This window comes from Lepisosteus oculatus, chromosome 22, assembly GCF_040954835.1.
Source record: "Lepisosteus oculatus isolate fLepOcu1 chromosome 22, fLepOcu1.hap2, whole genome shotgun sequence".
In the NCBI taxonomy this organism is placed as follows: Eukaryota; Metazoa; Chordata; class Actinopteri; order Semionotiformes; family Lepisosteidae; genus Lepisosteus; species Lepisosteus oculatus.
The window spans coordinates 263,472-278,018 of record NC_090717.1 but is presented as its reverse complement, the minus strand read 5'-3'; the positions used below and the strand labels follow the sequence as shown (position 1 = coordinate 278,018).

At 49.6% G+C, this 14,547-nt stretch overlaps 1 protein-coding gene across 1 annotated transcript; it reads right to left on the bottom strand.

The window, feature by feature from the left end:
• Positions 1-2,902: 2,902 nt before the first annotated feature.
• On the bottom strand, positions 2,903-12,598 carry unc119b (unc-119 lipid binding chaperone B). Its single transcript, XM_069182211.1, has 5 exons — positions 12,271-12,598; positions 10,267-10,380; positions 10,064-10,178; positions 9,798-9,970; positions 2,903-5,610 (listed from the first exon to the last, which is right to left on the bottom strand). The coding sequence occupies exons 1-5, from the start codon at positions 12,509-12,511 to the stop codon at positions 5,498-5,500; spliced, it is 756 nt and encodes a 251-aa protein (XP_069038312.1). The 5' UTR covers positions 12,512-12,598; the 3' UTR covers positions 2,903-5,497.
• Between the last annotated feature and the right edge of the window lie 1,949 nt (positions 12,599-14,547).

Below are 14,547 nucleotides of genomic sequence, written 5' to 3'. Positions count from 1 at the left end.
TATGTCAATATATATCGTTAGGTTACCAAATCGCTAATCAGTGTTATTACCCACTTTTACTCTAAACTCGGAAGTAAATACATTACTTATGAATTAAATTGATAACAACTTGTGTTGAGGTACAATTGAATTCTCGAGATGCAATGTAGAACATGGGGTTTACTTATCCACTGTGTATGGATTTGGAATTTCCCGGCACGAACACCAAACCAGCTGACAGGCTCTGTTGCAGCCTCTGTTCCAGCGGTTGTCCAATGGGGGTTGTCCCAGCGTCCTCTGGCTACCGGCCAACCAGTCGAGGTGCAGCTCGGAGTAGGACGGACAGAGGAATCTAACTGCGGCGCTCAGGGCAGTCGTTGCTCCGAGGGGATCTACCAGCAGTCCGGCTGGCTAGTAGAAAGTCTCTATGCACAGAGTGTGACTGCGGATCCTCGCAAGTCACTCTTTTGCCCGGGAAGAAGCTGGTTCGTTCCCGGTCCAGCGCTACTTCTTAATAAGCTATTCAGGTTGTCAACGAGGGTCCAACAGTAGGCTGCCGTTGATCAAGCGGAGCATTCGCGTTGGTAGAATTCTGAGTAGGTACGGGATCCTTGGCCTCGCGCTTAGAACAAAGTCCAAGTCCCAGTGCAGACAACCGCAGTTGTCACGTGATTGTCTCTGAGGGTGCGCGAAAATGGCCAAGGAGAACCCCGACCTGAGCTTGCGCTCCCTTTTTGACCAAGACACAGATGCGTGTTGATTGGTTGAGAGTTTGGCGGGCATTGGAGACCCACGTGGTGTTACCACGCCCTGCCAGTCCCTGATTGGTTGATCAAGGTGAGATATGAGTCACTTACTCCTGACACTTAGGAATGCAGTCCAGATGTCCATTTGGCACTCCCTAGACAGATAGGCGCCAATGGATGACCATTGATCATGATAGCCAGGCTTAGCTAAGTGCATCCCCGTTTGGGAGCTGTCCCTTATCAAAAGAAAACATCTTAAATCTTAAATCAGCCTGCATGAATACTTTCTCTGTGGCTGCACCACAGAGATGGAGAGTGAGATGGGGCCTCATTTAGGAAAGCACAGCAATGCTTAATTCTATCTTATGAACAAGCATTGCCGCTACAGTCCCATTGAGTGTGCTCCTGGTCTATGAGGGGACCCCACACTTCACTGCCGTATAGGGCAATGGGTTGGATTACACTTTCAAATATTTGGAGCCAGATTCTTGTTGATGGGTTGCGTAGAAAGCCCTGAGTGCCTTCTCCCTGTGCCTTCACAGCCAGGTCAAAACTCCCAGAAGAGCTGATGGTGAGACCGAGATATGTGTAGCTGGATGTGTGCTCCAATGTGTTGTTGTTCAGTGTGAATTTGTACCTGTTTCCCTGAGGTCTGGCTTTCTTCTGGAAAACCATAACTCTGTTCTTGTCCAGATTGACTGTCAGCGCCCAGGTCTGACAGTACTGCTCCAGCAGTGCCAGGTTCTGCTGCAGCCCCTGTTCTGTGGGCGACAGCAAGACCAGGTCATCTGCGTAGAGCAGGAACTTGATTTCTGTGTTGTGTAGTGTGAGACCGGGAACTGCAGACTGTTCCAACATTCCTGCTAATTCGTTGATATAGATATTGAACAGTGTTGGGCTCAGGCTGCAGCCCCGTCTCACACCACGGCCTTGGGTGAAGAATTTGGTCCTTTTGTTAATAAAACAATCTTTCATGCCAAATTGAGTCAAATGCTTTTTTGAAATCGACAAAGCAGGCAAAAATATTTCCTTTGTCTTTTTGGAGGACATGTTTGTCTATCAGTGCGTGTAAGGTGTAAATGTGATCAGATGTGCAGAGATCTGGTAAGAAGCCAATCTGACTCTTGCTCAGGACATTGTGTTCGGTAAGGAAGGCCAGTATTCGTGTATTTAGGATACTCCAGAATACCTTCCCCAGGTTACTGTTCACACAGATGCCCCGGTAGTTGTTGGGATCAAGTCTATCTCCACTCTTATAGATGGGTGTGATCAGTCCTTGGTTCCAGGCCAGAGGGAAACATCCGGCTGTCATGATGAGATTGAGGAGTTTGAGCAGAGCTTGTTGCAACTTAGACCTGCTGTGTCTCAGCATCTTGTTGTTGACTCCATCTTGGCCACAGGCTTTGCATGGTCTGAGGGCCTGGAGTTTGTCCAGTAGCTCCTGTTCAGTGATTGGTGATTTTGTAAGGGGTTTTGGTTCAGTGATTGGTGATTTTGTAAGGGGTTTTGGTTGTCTTTGATAGCCAATTCCAAATTTCTTTCATAAATGGTGTTTTGTATTTGGGAGCTTTTGATAGAGATTTTCAAAGTATGCTATTCACACAATCAAAAATAAAGGAAGAAAGATTGTCATTTACATAATGATAACAGTAAGCTGGAGACTAGCTGTCAATACAGCAGACACCTTCCTGTTGCCCTCTGAGACCCACAGGCTCTGTACCCCCACCCCCCAGGCCTGAACCCTGAGCACTGCTGCTGGCCGCTGGACTCTCCCAGACAGGACTAGGGACCAACGAGCAAGTCATACAACCTAATGGGAACAGCGTCATTTCCATGTGAAATACATTTTTTTGTTTATGTCAGAGGATTGCCTGATTAAACTGCGATATATTTTTCATGCTCAAATTCAGGATTCTTTTATTATATATCAACCCAATTTAGAATGTGGTTACATTAGCTACACATTCTCACCACAGCCAGTCATGTTCTGACATATCACAGGATCCTCCCGCCTGCCCACTCAGCTCAGCCAGTCATGTTCAGACACATCACAGGATCCTCCTGCCCGCCCACTCGGCTCAGCCAGTCATGTTCTGACACATCTCTGGCACCGGTTTCCCACCCACTCTCCAGAAGCAATGTCAAACAAACAGAAATGGACACCAACCACAGACCTGTGAAAATCAAAAGAATTCTTTATTGTGATAAAATAACGTTTTGTACAAGCACCTAAAATTCACTTTGAACATGAAAAGACAAGATGTTACAAAATACAGAGGAATTTTCATTATTTTACACAGATTTCCCAAGGAAACAGAAGCCACTACAGTGACTTTGTGTCCGTTCCACCGTCTTCAGAACAGCAACACGGTTCCAACTCGGATGAAACACAGGTGCAGCCTATTCAGAAAAAACCTGTATGACAGAACTCCCAAAATATTAAGAAACATTAACCCTCCAAAAACTTTTCTTTTTATTTTCCGAGGGTGCAAAGTAAAGAAAAACTAACTTCAAATAAATCATGTTGTCTCCAGTTAAAAAATGGAGATGGTCGGTAACAAAAAATATATAAAAAAATAAAATTAATAAAAATCAGCAGCCTGAAATAAGACATGAATTCACTCAAGTGTTGTTAACCACAAGGTGCAGTTTGGGTTTGCAAACGAAGCAGACGCAGGAAGGGCTGGGCACACGCTGTGAACACTGGTCTGAAGGTCTCGGAATGGGCTGATTCTGCATGAATGAAGACAATAACTGAGCCTATGAGGAAGCTGAGAGTCACTCTGCAATGGAAACCAGGGGCTTGTATCTCTGTAGGAACCGAACCAGAAGGGATCAGACAGTGCTGTGCAGGCTACCCACTAATCCCTGGTTGCCAGTGTCTCCTAGCGTTTATTCCAGGTGAGCTCTCAGTCACTTAATTCCTTAACTGAACAGACATATTGCTAGTCTGGACTTTTTACATTGAACTGTTGTAAAATCTGTAGAAGGGCAGTGGTAATCAACAGCTTGGCAGATTTTCTCATTCTCTTTAAAAGTCTTGTATCTTGGAAAGATGCTAAAACAGACAGATGATCCAGTAAGTTTTGAGCTTTGGAAGTTATCAATGATCTGACTGATCAGCAAGAGAGAGAGAGCTGGGAGTGATTCCTGACTGATCATCAGCAGAGAAAGAGAGAGAGAGAGCTGGGAGTGATTCCAGACTGATCATCAGCAGAGAAAGAGAGAGATACAGAGAGCTGGGAGTGATTCCTGACAGAGCAGCAGGAGCCGAGGAGAATTCCATAGGGCATCACTGCTCTACAGGGCCTCCCCCCTGACCCTCTGCTCCAGCTGATATTCAGAGGGAGTTGGGACAGAGGGTCTCTGTGAGAGAGGTCCCAGAGGACAGCTGGGAGTGATGGGGCCATCTCTCACAGCGTCTGCCCAAAGACAGGACAGGGCAGGGTGCACTGCGCCACCCCCAGCCAGAGAGCACACACGCACTTGTTGCATACGTGTCAGTCACAGTGACTGCGGCCCAGAATATATCCTGCCAACCCGGAAATTCAGGCAAACCCACTGAACAAGTACAATCCACTGTGTCAGGACCCACAGCTAAGACTCGCCACACCAGGGGACCCGTGGAGGCTGGACACTGACTAGATGATTATACCACTTGGAGGACAGAGCTGGGAGGGCAGATAAAGGTGAGATCCCTGGGCAGTGACCTTCGTTTGACCCCACCTTTCCTCAGAGCCCAGAGAAGCGCCGTCTCACAAGGGGGCGTGCCAGTGGCCATCATGAGCAGGCCCTTCTGCCCACACTGCCCAGCCTGTAGGAGGTGACCTCAGCTGGCTGGCTCATTGCTTGAACATAATGCTAAGCGATGTTTACAAACCCACAAGAAATTACAACAAGTAGCAGTTACCTAAAGGAACAGTAACCCCATGATACACGAGCTTCTGTGCTGGACAATGGTAATCAGCCTGTATCAATTATACAGTGACCGACTGCTGTCACTCATAACTGTATTTGCTCTTGAATGCCAGAAATACATTCAACAGTGCGAATTTGGAGAAAGACACCATGGCTGAGTTTCAACAAATCACAGAGGGCTGCCAGGAGAGGCCAAGAGCAAGCCGGATCACTGCAGGACGTCAGAGAGCTGTAGAAATTTTTCAATTCTATGAACACTTATCTGGTTAAAAGGTGTTCTGTGATGAACAGTAATATATTGCAACAATTTAAGGGCCATAACACTTATTGCTCATGTGAGAAGCACAACCAATCAGAATTTGTAAGAACCACAATATGTACAGGCACGATGCGGTGTGCTCCCAGGCTGCTGCGATGTTTTTAGGACAGCGCAGCAGCAGCTCTGACAGTAAGCAGGCTATGCCCTGTGGTCCAGATGTTTCCAGTTCAAGTCCGGCTGAAACTCCCAGGCAGCAGTGCGATTGGTTGAGTACATTTGGGCCAGGTGAGCCGAGAGGCGCCCCTCGCCCTGCTGTAAGATGCTGGGGTGCGTGCAGGCAGCGCGGGATGAGTATGTCTGAGGGGCGGCTGCAGCACAGGGTTCACAGGCCCTGCAGAGTCCAGAGACAGGAGCTGGCCGCCCTTAGGGTGCGTCTCCCGGGGAAACCATCCGGCTGCGGCGGAGCTCGGGGCGATAGAGGGCGTGCCCCATGGCTCTGCGCGGGACCCTCTGGAATGTCGCGAGTCATGTCGTGGGGTTAGGGGTCAGCTGTGGCGGGGCTGGGGAGGGAACGGGCACTCCCTCTTGCCCCACATTACTGACCCCCGTTGTAGGCGTAGTCTGCCTTGTTGTGCATGATCAGTTTGTTATCCACAAAGTAGAAGCTGTCCGACCTCGTCTCGTACGGGCTCTCTATCATCTGACGGACTGCAGGGAAAGAGAGAGAAAACTATCAACTAAAAACTATTAGAACTGTTGCTTTTTTAATCAAGGATTCATGAATGATGAACACGGAAAGAAAGGGATGCAGGAGGAGAGAGAAAAAGATCAGGAGTGGCTGCAGAAGAGCCTGGCACTGCTGGAGCAGTACTGTCAGACCTGGGTGCTGACAGACAATCTGGACAAGACCAGAGTTATGGTTTTCCAGAAGAAAGCCAGACCTCAGGGAAACAGGTACAAATTCACACTCAACAACAACACATTGGAGAACAACCAGCTACACACACCTCCGACTGACAATCAGTTAATCTGGGAGTTTCGACCTGACAGTGAAGGGTTTCTATGCCATTAGAAGGAGGCTCTACAGCATCCAGTTTCCCCATACAACGTGTGCTGCGAATATTTGAAAGTGTAATCCAACCCATTGCCCTATACGGCAGTGAAGTGTGGGCTCCCCTCAGACTAGGACTACACTCAATGGGACAAACACCACATAGAAACTGTGCACACAGAGTTCTATAAAAACATCCTCCATGTGCAGAGAAAAACTTCTAACAATGCACGAAATACCCATTACTTATCAATATACAGAATATAGCAATCAAATAGTGGTTACACCTGAGAAATGGTGACCAGAAGTTATACCACTACAAGGCCCTGCTTGAGCCCCTAGAAGAGCCCTCTGAGCCCTCTGAGCCAGCTGGTCCTAAGGCTCACTGACACCAACCAGCCTCAGGACAACACAGCTAAAACAGCACAAATCAAAGTCAACCAAATCACAACAAGACACACAGCATTACCTTAACCACTGGGACACAAACACAAAGGCCATGTTCTGGTTGTTGCCCCGAGCCCTTCCTCCAAGTCTGCTACTCTGTGAAGCAGCGCCAGTATGAGGATTCGAGGGGCAGCGTTACAAACGGGAATGGGACACTTCTGTCTAAGGTCACTCATCTATTACACAGTTAAGGGGCTGAAATGCTTTCTATTGATGATGCTTTTTTCCCCAGCGGCTAAGTGCATGTCGGCAGCTTTTTTTTTTTTAGCTCTCAGATCGCATTTTGATTAAACTGAATGTCACCTCGTTTGTCGTGCACAAACGTAGTGACACATCGTGTTCATTCATGATAACGGGCGAAGTAAGAAAAACTTGGCAATATCACTCTGTTCATTTAAAGCTTTGTGTTACTAAATATTTTCACATCATCTGTCCCAAGTAAAAACATGACAGTATGAGGAACATAACGCTGTCATTCACAGTAAACTAAATAAGATCAACCTGGCAATACCTGGAAGCTTTGTACTATTAAATATTCCACGTATAAAACGTATCGCAATAAACAAATATTCATCAGTCGAAATGAGGTGACAAAAAATAAAAGCTTTTTACCTTTAATACTGTATGTATTCTAGGTACGAAGTTAATCTAAAATAACCTAATGAAATGTTGTTTTTACATAAAATGTGGGTTTTAAAACTATAAAAAGGTTCAATTTTCCTAATGCTTGACTATTTTATTCTCCATGGCAACTTCTCTGCACTTTGTCCACTCCGATGCGGACAGAGAAGGTCTCACTGGGGGTGCCGGTGAGCACCCTTGTGACACAGATTTAGAAATGGGGCCCCCCAAGCCTTGCAGACTTGAGCAGGAATGTGTACAGTGCCTATAAAAAGTATTCACCCCCCATGGACTTTTTCACATTTTATTGTGTTACAGCATGGAACCATGATGTACTTAACTGAGAAGTTTTGCCACTCATCAACACAAAGTACTCTATAATGTCAAAGGGAAAAAAATCCAGACATTTTACTAAATTAAAAATAAAAAACAAAATAATTGAATGTGTAAGTATTCACCCCCCCCCGAGTTAATACTTAGTAGGCCCACCTTTGGCAGCAATTACAGCTGTAAGTCTCTTTGGGTGAGTCTCTATCAGCGTTGCGCATCTTGACACTGGAATTTTTGCCCATTCTTCTTGGGAAAATTGCTCAAGCTCCATCAAGTTGGATGGGGACTGTTTCTGAACAGCAATTTGTAAGTCATTCCCCAGATGCTCAATTGGATGGTGGTCTGGGGTTTGACTGGGCCACTCCGGGACATTAACCTTTTTGGTTTTAAGCCTCTCCAGTGTGGCTTTTGCAATATGTTTTGGGTCATTGTCCTGTTGGAAGATGAATCATCTTCCAAGTCCCAGTGCTCTTGCGGATTGCGGCACGTTTTCCTCTAGGATTTTTCTGTACTTGGCTCCATCCATTTTTCCTCCTATCTTTATGTGTTTTCCAGTCCCTGCCACAGAGAAGCATCCCCAAAGCATGATGCTGCCACCACCATGCTTCACTGCACGGATGGTGTTCTCGGTGTGATGTGCTGTGTTAGGTTTGCACCAAACTTAGCGCTTCACATTGAGGCCCAAAAGTTCAGTTTTGGTCTCATCATTTATTCTGAAATCATGTGAAACACCTCAACTTCACACAGGTGGACTCCAGTCAAGTAATTCTATGACTTGGAGAAGAGAGCTGGTCACTTCAGAGGTAATTTAGGTGCGTCAAAGCAAGGGGGTGAATACTAATGCATTAAATTATTTCCAGTTTATTTTTAATTAATTTAGTAAAATGTCAAAGTGAAAAATAATCCAGACATTATATAGTACTTTGTGTTGATGAGTGGCAAAAATTCTCAGTTAAGTACATCATGGTTCCATGCTGTAACAACAAAATGTTAAGAAGTCCAAGGGGGGTGAATACTTTTTATGGGCACTGTATATGAAGGGCGCAAGACCGTAAGTGTCTATATTGACACACAGCATTCACTGGAATGCTACAGAACTCTTAACATACAATACATCTACTGCTACATCTGTTCTCTTTCTTTTTCCTTCCCCGTCTACAACCGTTTTTTGTGCAATATATGCCAGGGACCTGTGCAATACATTTATATCTATATTTACATCTATATTTATATTCATATGTGTGATACGATTTTTCTGTGTACTGTTCTGTTCTAGTTTGTTCTTTGTGTGTCCTGGACTGTGAGTAACTATTTTAGTGCTCCCCTCACTGTACTGATTGTATTGTATGTATTGTACTATTATTATATCATTCGTTACACTGTGGCCGTGTTGTCTGTGTTAAGCTGCTGTTGCACTGCAATTTCCCTCACGGGATCAATAAAGTATCTATCTACCTACAAGCTGAATATCTGACCAGGTTAAAAAACAGCAAGGAAAAACAGACCCTGACGAAGTATAGGCTCAGTGACCACAACCTGGCCATAGAAACTGGGCGACTCAGGCAGACCTGGCTGCCCAGAGAGGACAGGCTGTGCTCCCACTGCCAGCGGGGAGAAATAGAGACAGAGGTGCACTTCCTACTGCACTGTGACAGATACTCTGGGATTAGACAAACATTCTTCCCCAAATTTACAAATCTTATCCCAGAGTTCCCATACCTGCCAGAATCACAACGGGTGCCAATCCTACTGGGAGAGGGAGGAGGGAACTCAGTTGAACTGACAACCCAGTATGTGATCTCCTGTCCCAGCTTGAGGAACAGACAGAGAGCCTGTCTCTCAATAATAATAATAATAATAATAATAATAATAATACAGTGCGTGATCTCCTGTCCCAGCCTGAGGAACAGTGAGCCTGTATCCCAATATGTTCTATGTGTTGTATGTAAATGCCCTATTACATATTTGTATTATAATGTTGTAGATGTTGTCTGTGGATGTTGTACTGATTGTATGTACCAGTAAAGCTTCTTGAATTTGAATCTGAGAAAGGGACGCAGGAGGAGAGAGAGAGCGAGCGAGGGAGAGGGAGAGGGACGCAGGAGGAGAGAGCGAGCGAGGGAGAGGGAGAGGGACGCAGGAGGAGAGAGCGAGCGAGGGAGAGGGAGAGGGACGCAGGAGGAGAGAGCGAGCGAGGCAGAGGGAGAGGGACGCAGGAGGAGAGAGCGAGCGAGGCAGAGGGAGAGGGACGCAGGAGGAGAGAGCGAGCGAGGCAGAGGGAGAGGGACGCAGGAGGAGAGAGCGAGCGAGGCAGAGGGAGAGGGACGCAGGAGGAGAGAGCGAGCGAGGCAGAGGGAGAGGGACGCAGGAGGAGAGAGAGAGCAAGGCAGAGGGAGAGGGACGCAGGAGGAGAGAGCGAGGGGGCTGCAGACAGGGCAACACTCACTGAGCTCCTCGGGCAGCTGTGGAAACTCGTAGATGTGCTCGCAGGTGTTGCGGCTGTTGGGGATGCAGAAGCCGAAGTCAAAATCAAAGTTCTTGAGCAGCCGGTCCCGGAAGTAGTGCCTCTCGATCATCCGGAAACTGTTGACCGGCCTGTCGCCCACCGTGAACTCCACGCTGAGGCACAGAGACGGAGGCGTTGGCAAGGGAGGGAGCAGTGGGGCCCGAGTGCGCTCAGGTATCGGGGCAACAGAAGAGGAGGAAACTCACGTGGCGCCAACGGTGCAAAGCCTCAGGAAAGCTGGGGTGAACTGGTACCGCACAAATCGGCCAGCGCTGGAGTCCACGTCGCCGTTCTCTTCCTCATCATCGTCATCGTCGGGGTCTGAGAGACACAGAGAGGCTCAGGGACCGAGGGCCAGAGGGAACAGGAGGGAGGGGACCAGCCGGCGCGCACACGCCCTCCGACCTACCGGCATTGGGGGGCTTGGCGATCTCGAAGAGCACGGTGCCCGTCTCCAGGTCTCTGATCTTGAAGCGCGTGAAGTCGATGCTGTAGATGTTGTCTTCAGGCTGGCAGAGGTAATCTGACGGAGAGAGAGAAAAGACAGCTTGAGCAGTCAACCCAGGACAACACACCGGTAGAAAGCAATGAGGCCACAGACAAGCAGGGCACACCGAGCAGGACTGTCCGTGTGGATGCAGACGGAAGGAAAGAGGGGAGAAGCACACAAGGAAGAGCGAGGAAGAGGGGAATGCTTGCTTCCCAATTTCAATTTCACCGTCAGACCTGCAGGACAAGGATCCCCTCCAGCCAGATTCCCATTTCCCTCCTCCGCTTCAGCAGTCCCAGAGCAGCTCGCACGTCTGCTCCGAGCTGGAGGAGGGAGCAGATCCCTGCCGCCTCTCCACACTCCCTCCAGGCATATCCGTCTCCAAGGAGTCCCGCCAACCCGGATGGAGGGCTTTCCAGAAGAAGCTGTTCAGTGGTGCCCGGTCAGACGCATATACCGTATGCTGGGCACACACTGGGCTTTAACAGCATACTCCTGCCTGCCCAGGTAGACCTGATCTACCGCATTCTCCTTTCTGGAGGAAGAGTAGTCCCTGTGGTGTGAATTTCACTCTGCAGGAGACATGCGCCCCTCAATGTTTCTCTTTATCTGGGGAGGGGGGGGTGAAGCCCCCCGTCGCTGCACAGCTGGACTCCCTCAAAGCAGACTGGGCAACGCAGACAGAACCCCTAATCATCAAGATGTCTTCACCGATTACTTCGGCACCTTAAATATTTTTATTAGCCTGTAAACAGGGGGAACATGAGTTTTTGGATCACAAATAGCAAAGCCCAGGGCAACTGTACTGGCAGGTGATCAACAGAAGGGCAGGGAAGAGCCACACCATCTGCACCCTGATGTACCACGATCTCAGCTCCACTCACTTCATCTTAACTACCCCTTACTAGGGTGAACAAGTGCCCAGTAGACACAGAAGTATACGCACTGCTAACCGTTTAAAAAACGGTCATTCATGAAACTTCCAGGCTTCAGCTTACCAGCAGGTCTCTGGAGAAGAGTTCCACAACTGGACTGCAGCCTGAGGCTGCTCAGGACTGGAAACAATATGAAACACAGCTTTAGCATAAATTACTGGGCCTCCAGTTACTGCGCAGATACTGGCTCTGGCTGTGGCAGATGGACAGGTTTGTGGGGAGAACATCAGGCCAGCACAGGGCTCGCTTGTGGGCAGGAAGGGTGCCGTCTTGGCCAGCAGGACGGCGCAGTGTGTCTGGCAGGGAGAATGGGGTAAAAATAGCCATGTGGTAGGCATGTAGGCCGCTCCCGGCTTGATTCAGCATGTTGTACTTTCCAAGTGGAGTCTGCATGCTCTCACCATGATCACATGGCTCTCCTCCCATCGCTGCACTGGCAGGGCGAGATCTCCCTTAACTGCCCCTGTATGTTAAGTAGCGGAGCGGTGGCTCTGTGGCTCAGGAGGTTGCTGGTTCAAATCCTGCAGCCGGCTGTACAATGGCTGACCCTGTGCTCTAACCCCAAGCTTCCCTCCTTGTCTGTGTCTCATGGAGAGCAAGCTGGGGTATGCGAAAATACGAATTCCGAATGCAAGAAATTGTATAGGGCCAATAAAGCAACATTAACATTAAGTGTATCTATGTAGTGTGTGCCCCGCGATGGTGTGGCGCCCCCTCCAGGGTGTGCTCCTTCACTACACTGCGCCGATCCTCACAGGAGGAGCTGGTTTCCGTGCCGGGCGTCTCCGATGAACGGTTTTTACAGAGCAAAACAGGAGTTTAATTCCAGACACCCAGTGGATACCAGCGTCCTGCTTGCAGCCGGCCAAGCTGCGCGCGGTCCGGCACTTCTCTCCACCTCGATCGGCAGCGCGCCTCCACCCCGAGTCCCCCCACCTCTCCCGGGCCCAGGGAGCTGCGCTCCCCGTCCTCCCCCGCCCGTGTTTACCGCGGGTGACAGCCCGGAGCCCCAGCACGTCCTCCGGGGTGATATCTCGCCCCAGCGCCCGCAGCTCCTCCTCCGTCACCGGCCGCCGATCCGCCTGAGTGCGCCGGGACTTCAGCCGCTTCAACACCCCGCCGCCCGCCTTGCGGTCCCTGGCGGCTGGAGGGGCGGCGGGACCGGGGTCCGAGTCTGGCCCGGGGTCCGGGGTTGGGGGAAGCTCGGTTCTAGGCTTGGGGCCACTCATCCTCAGCGAGAGTGTACGAGCCAGACGCCGCTCAGTCCAAGATGGCTTCCCTGCGTCTCTATGGAGAGGGCCGAGGAGAAGAGGCGCTCCCATTGGCTGAGGCCTCTCGTCAGTTTCCATGGCTACCAATACATTACTTGTAGTCGCACGGTGTTTTTGTAACCTCCCTTCTCCCGTCTCTCTCGCGCCACGTTCGGCGTGCCTGGCCTCTCGCGCTGTGACGAGAGACTCCTCAATTAAGCACTGATCATTAATTATAATCACGATAAGTTCAAGCATTTGTTTGTTCCCCTTTTTAAAACTTCAAGCACTTATGAGATTAAATGCGGTGGGGGAGGGGTGTAAAGATTTGGGACTTTCGTCCTTTAATTCATTAGGCTGTCTTTACATTTTTTTATCTAAAACATTGCTTTTTACACTGCAGTTAACTTCAATTCAACGAAACACAGTACCCACCCGACTCCCGTGTTCAGTACCTGAGAAATAGTACAGTACCAGTCTTTGTTCAGTATCATGGCATCTGTGCTGCACTGCAGTGTGTTCAGGAGCTCCATGTCAGTGTGCTGGACTGCAGTGTGTTCAGGAGCTCAGTGTCAGTGTGCTGGGCTGCAGTGTGTTCAGGAGCTCAGTGTCAATGTGCTGGACTGCAGTGTGTTCAGGAGCTCAGTGTCAGTGTGCTGGACTGCAGTGTGTTCTGTTGCTCAATGTCAATGTGCTGGGCTGCAGTGTGTTCGGGAACTCAGTGTCAGTGTGCCGGGCTGCGTTGTGTTCGGGAACTCAGTGTCAGTGTGCCGGGCTGCAGTGTGTTCTGTAGTTCGGTGTCAGTGTGCCGGGCTGCAGTGTGTTCAGGAGCTCAGTGTCAGTGTGCCGGGCTGCAGTGTGTTCAGGAGCTCAGTGTCAATGTGCCGGGCTGCAGTGTGTTCAGGAGCTCAGTGTCAATGTGCTGGACTGCAGTGTGTTCAGGAGCTCAGTGTCAGTGTGCCGGGCTGCAGTGTGTTCAGGAGCTCAGTGTCAGTGTGCCGGGCTGCAGTGTGTTCAGGAGCTCAGTGTCAGTGTGCCGGGCTGCAGTGTGTTCAGGAGCTCAGTGTCAATGTGCTGGACTGCAGTGTGTTCAGGAGCTCAGCGTCACAGTGCTGGGCTGCAGTGTGTTCAGGTGCTCAGCGTCAATGTGCTGGGCAGCAGTGTGTTCAGGAGCTCAGCGTCAATGTGCTGGGCTGCAGTGTGTTCAGGAGCTCAGTGTCACAGTGCTGGGCTGCAGTGTGTTCAGGAGCTCAGCGTCAATGTGCTGGGCTGCAGTGTGTTCAGGAGCTCAGGGTCACAGTGCTGGACTGCAGTGTGTTCAGGAGCTCAGCATCAATGTGCTGGGCTGCAGTGTGTTCAGGTGCTCAGCGTCAATGTGCTGGGCTGCAGTGTGTTCAGGAGCTCAGTGTCAGTGTGCTGGGCTGCAGTGTGTTCAGGAGCTCAGTGTCAGTGTGCTGGACTGCAGTGTGTTCAGGAGCTCAATAAGTTGAAAGAGTCTGACATCTTCTCCACACACCCTGAATAACACATCCGCAAACTGCTTGAAGACTTAGATAAAATAGCACATTTATTAAAAAGAAACAGGCATCAGTCAGTCAGTACGTTCCAACTGCAATTCCTTTGGAGAGAGGGAGGAGGGAGGAGAGAGCTTCAGTAGGAATCGTTGTTTTTGCGGGTGACCACTGGAGGGGCTCCAGTCTTCGTTGGTGGCTCGTCACAGTGTTAGGGAGCTGGAGGCAGTCAGGGGCAGCGCTGTCCAGCTGCATTAGTTTAGCCTGCATGTTTATATTCTGTCTGTTTCGGGTGCAGCACTCTGCCCACCTGTGCTGCACAGGGGACCCGATCAGACTCCACTGCAGGCTGACGCCCTCTAGGTTTCCCTGTGAGCTGCTGAACCAGGAACACAAGTCAGAAATTCAGCCTCTTTTTTTAACAGCCAGCAGAGCTCTGCACCTCACAGGAAACCTGCAGAATCCTGGAGTGGCCCAGCCTGCTCCGCAGTGGGAGTCTGATGT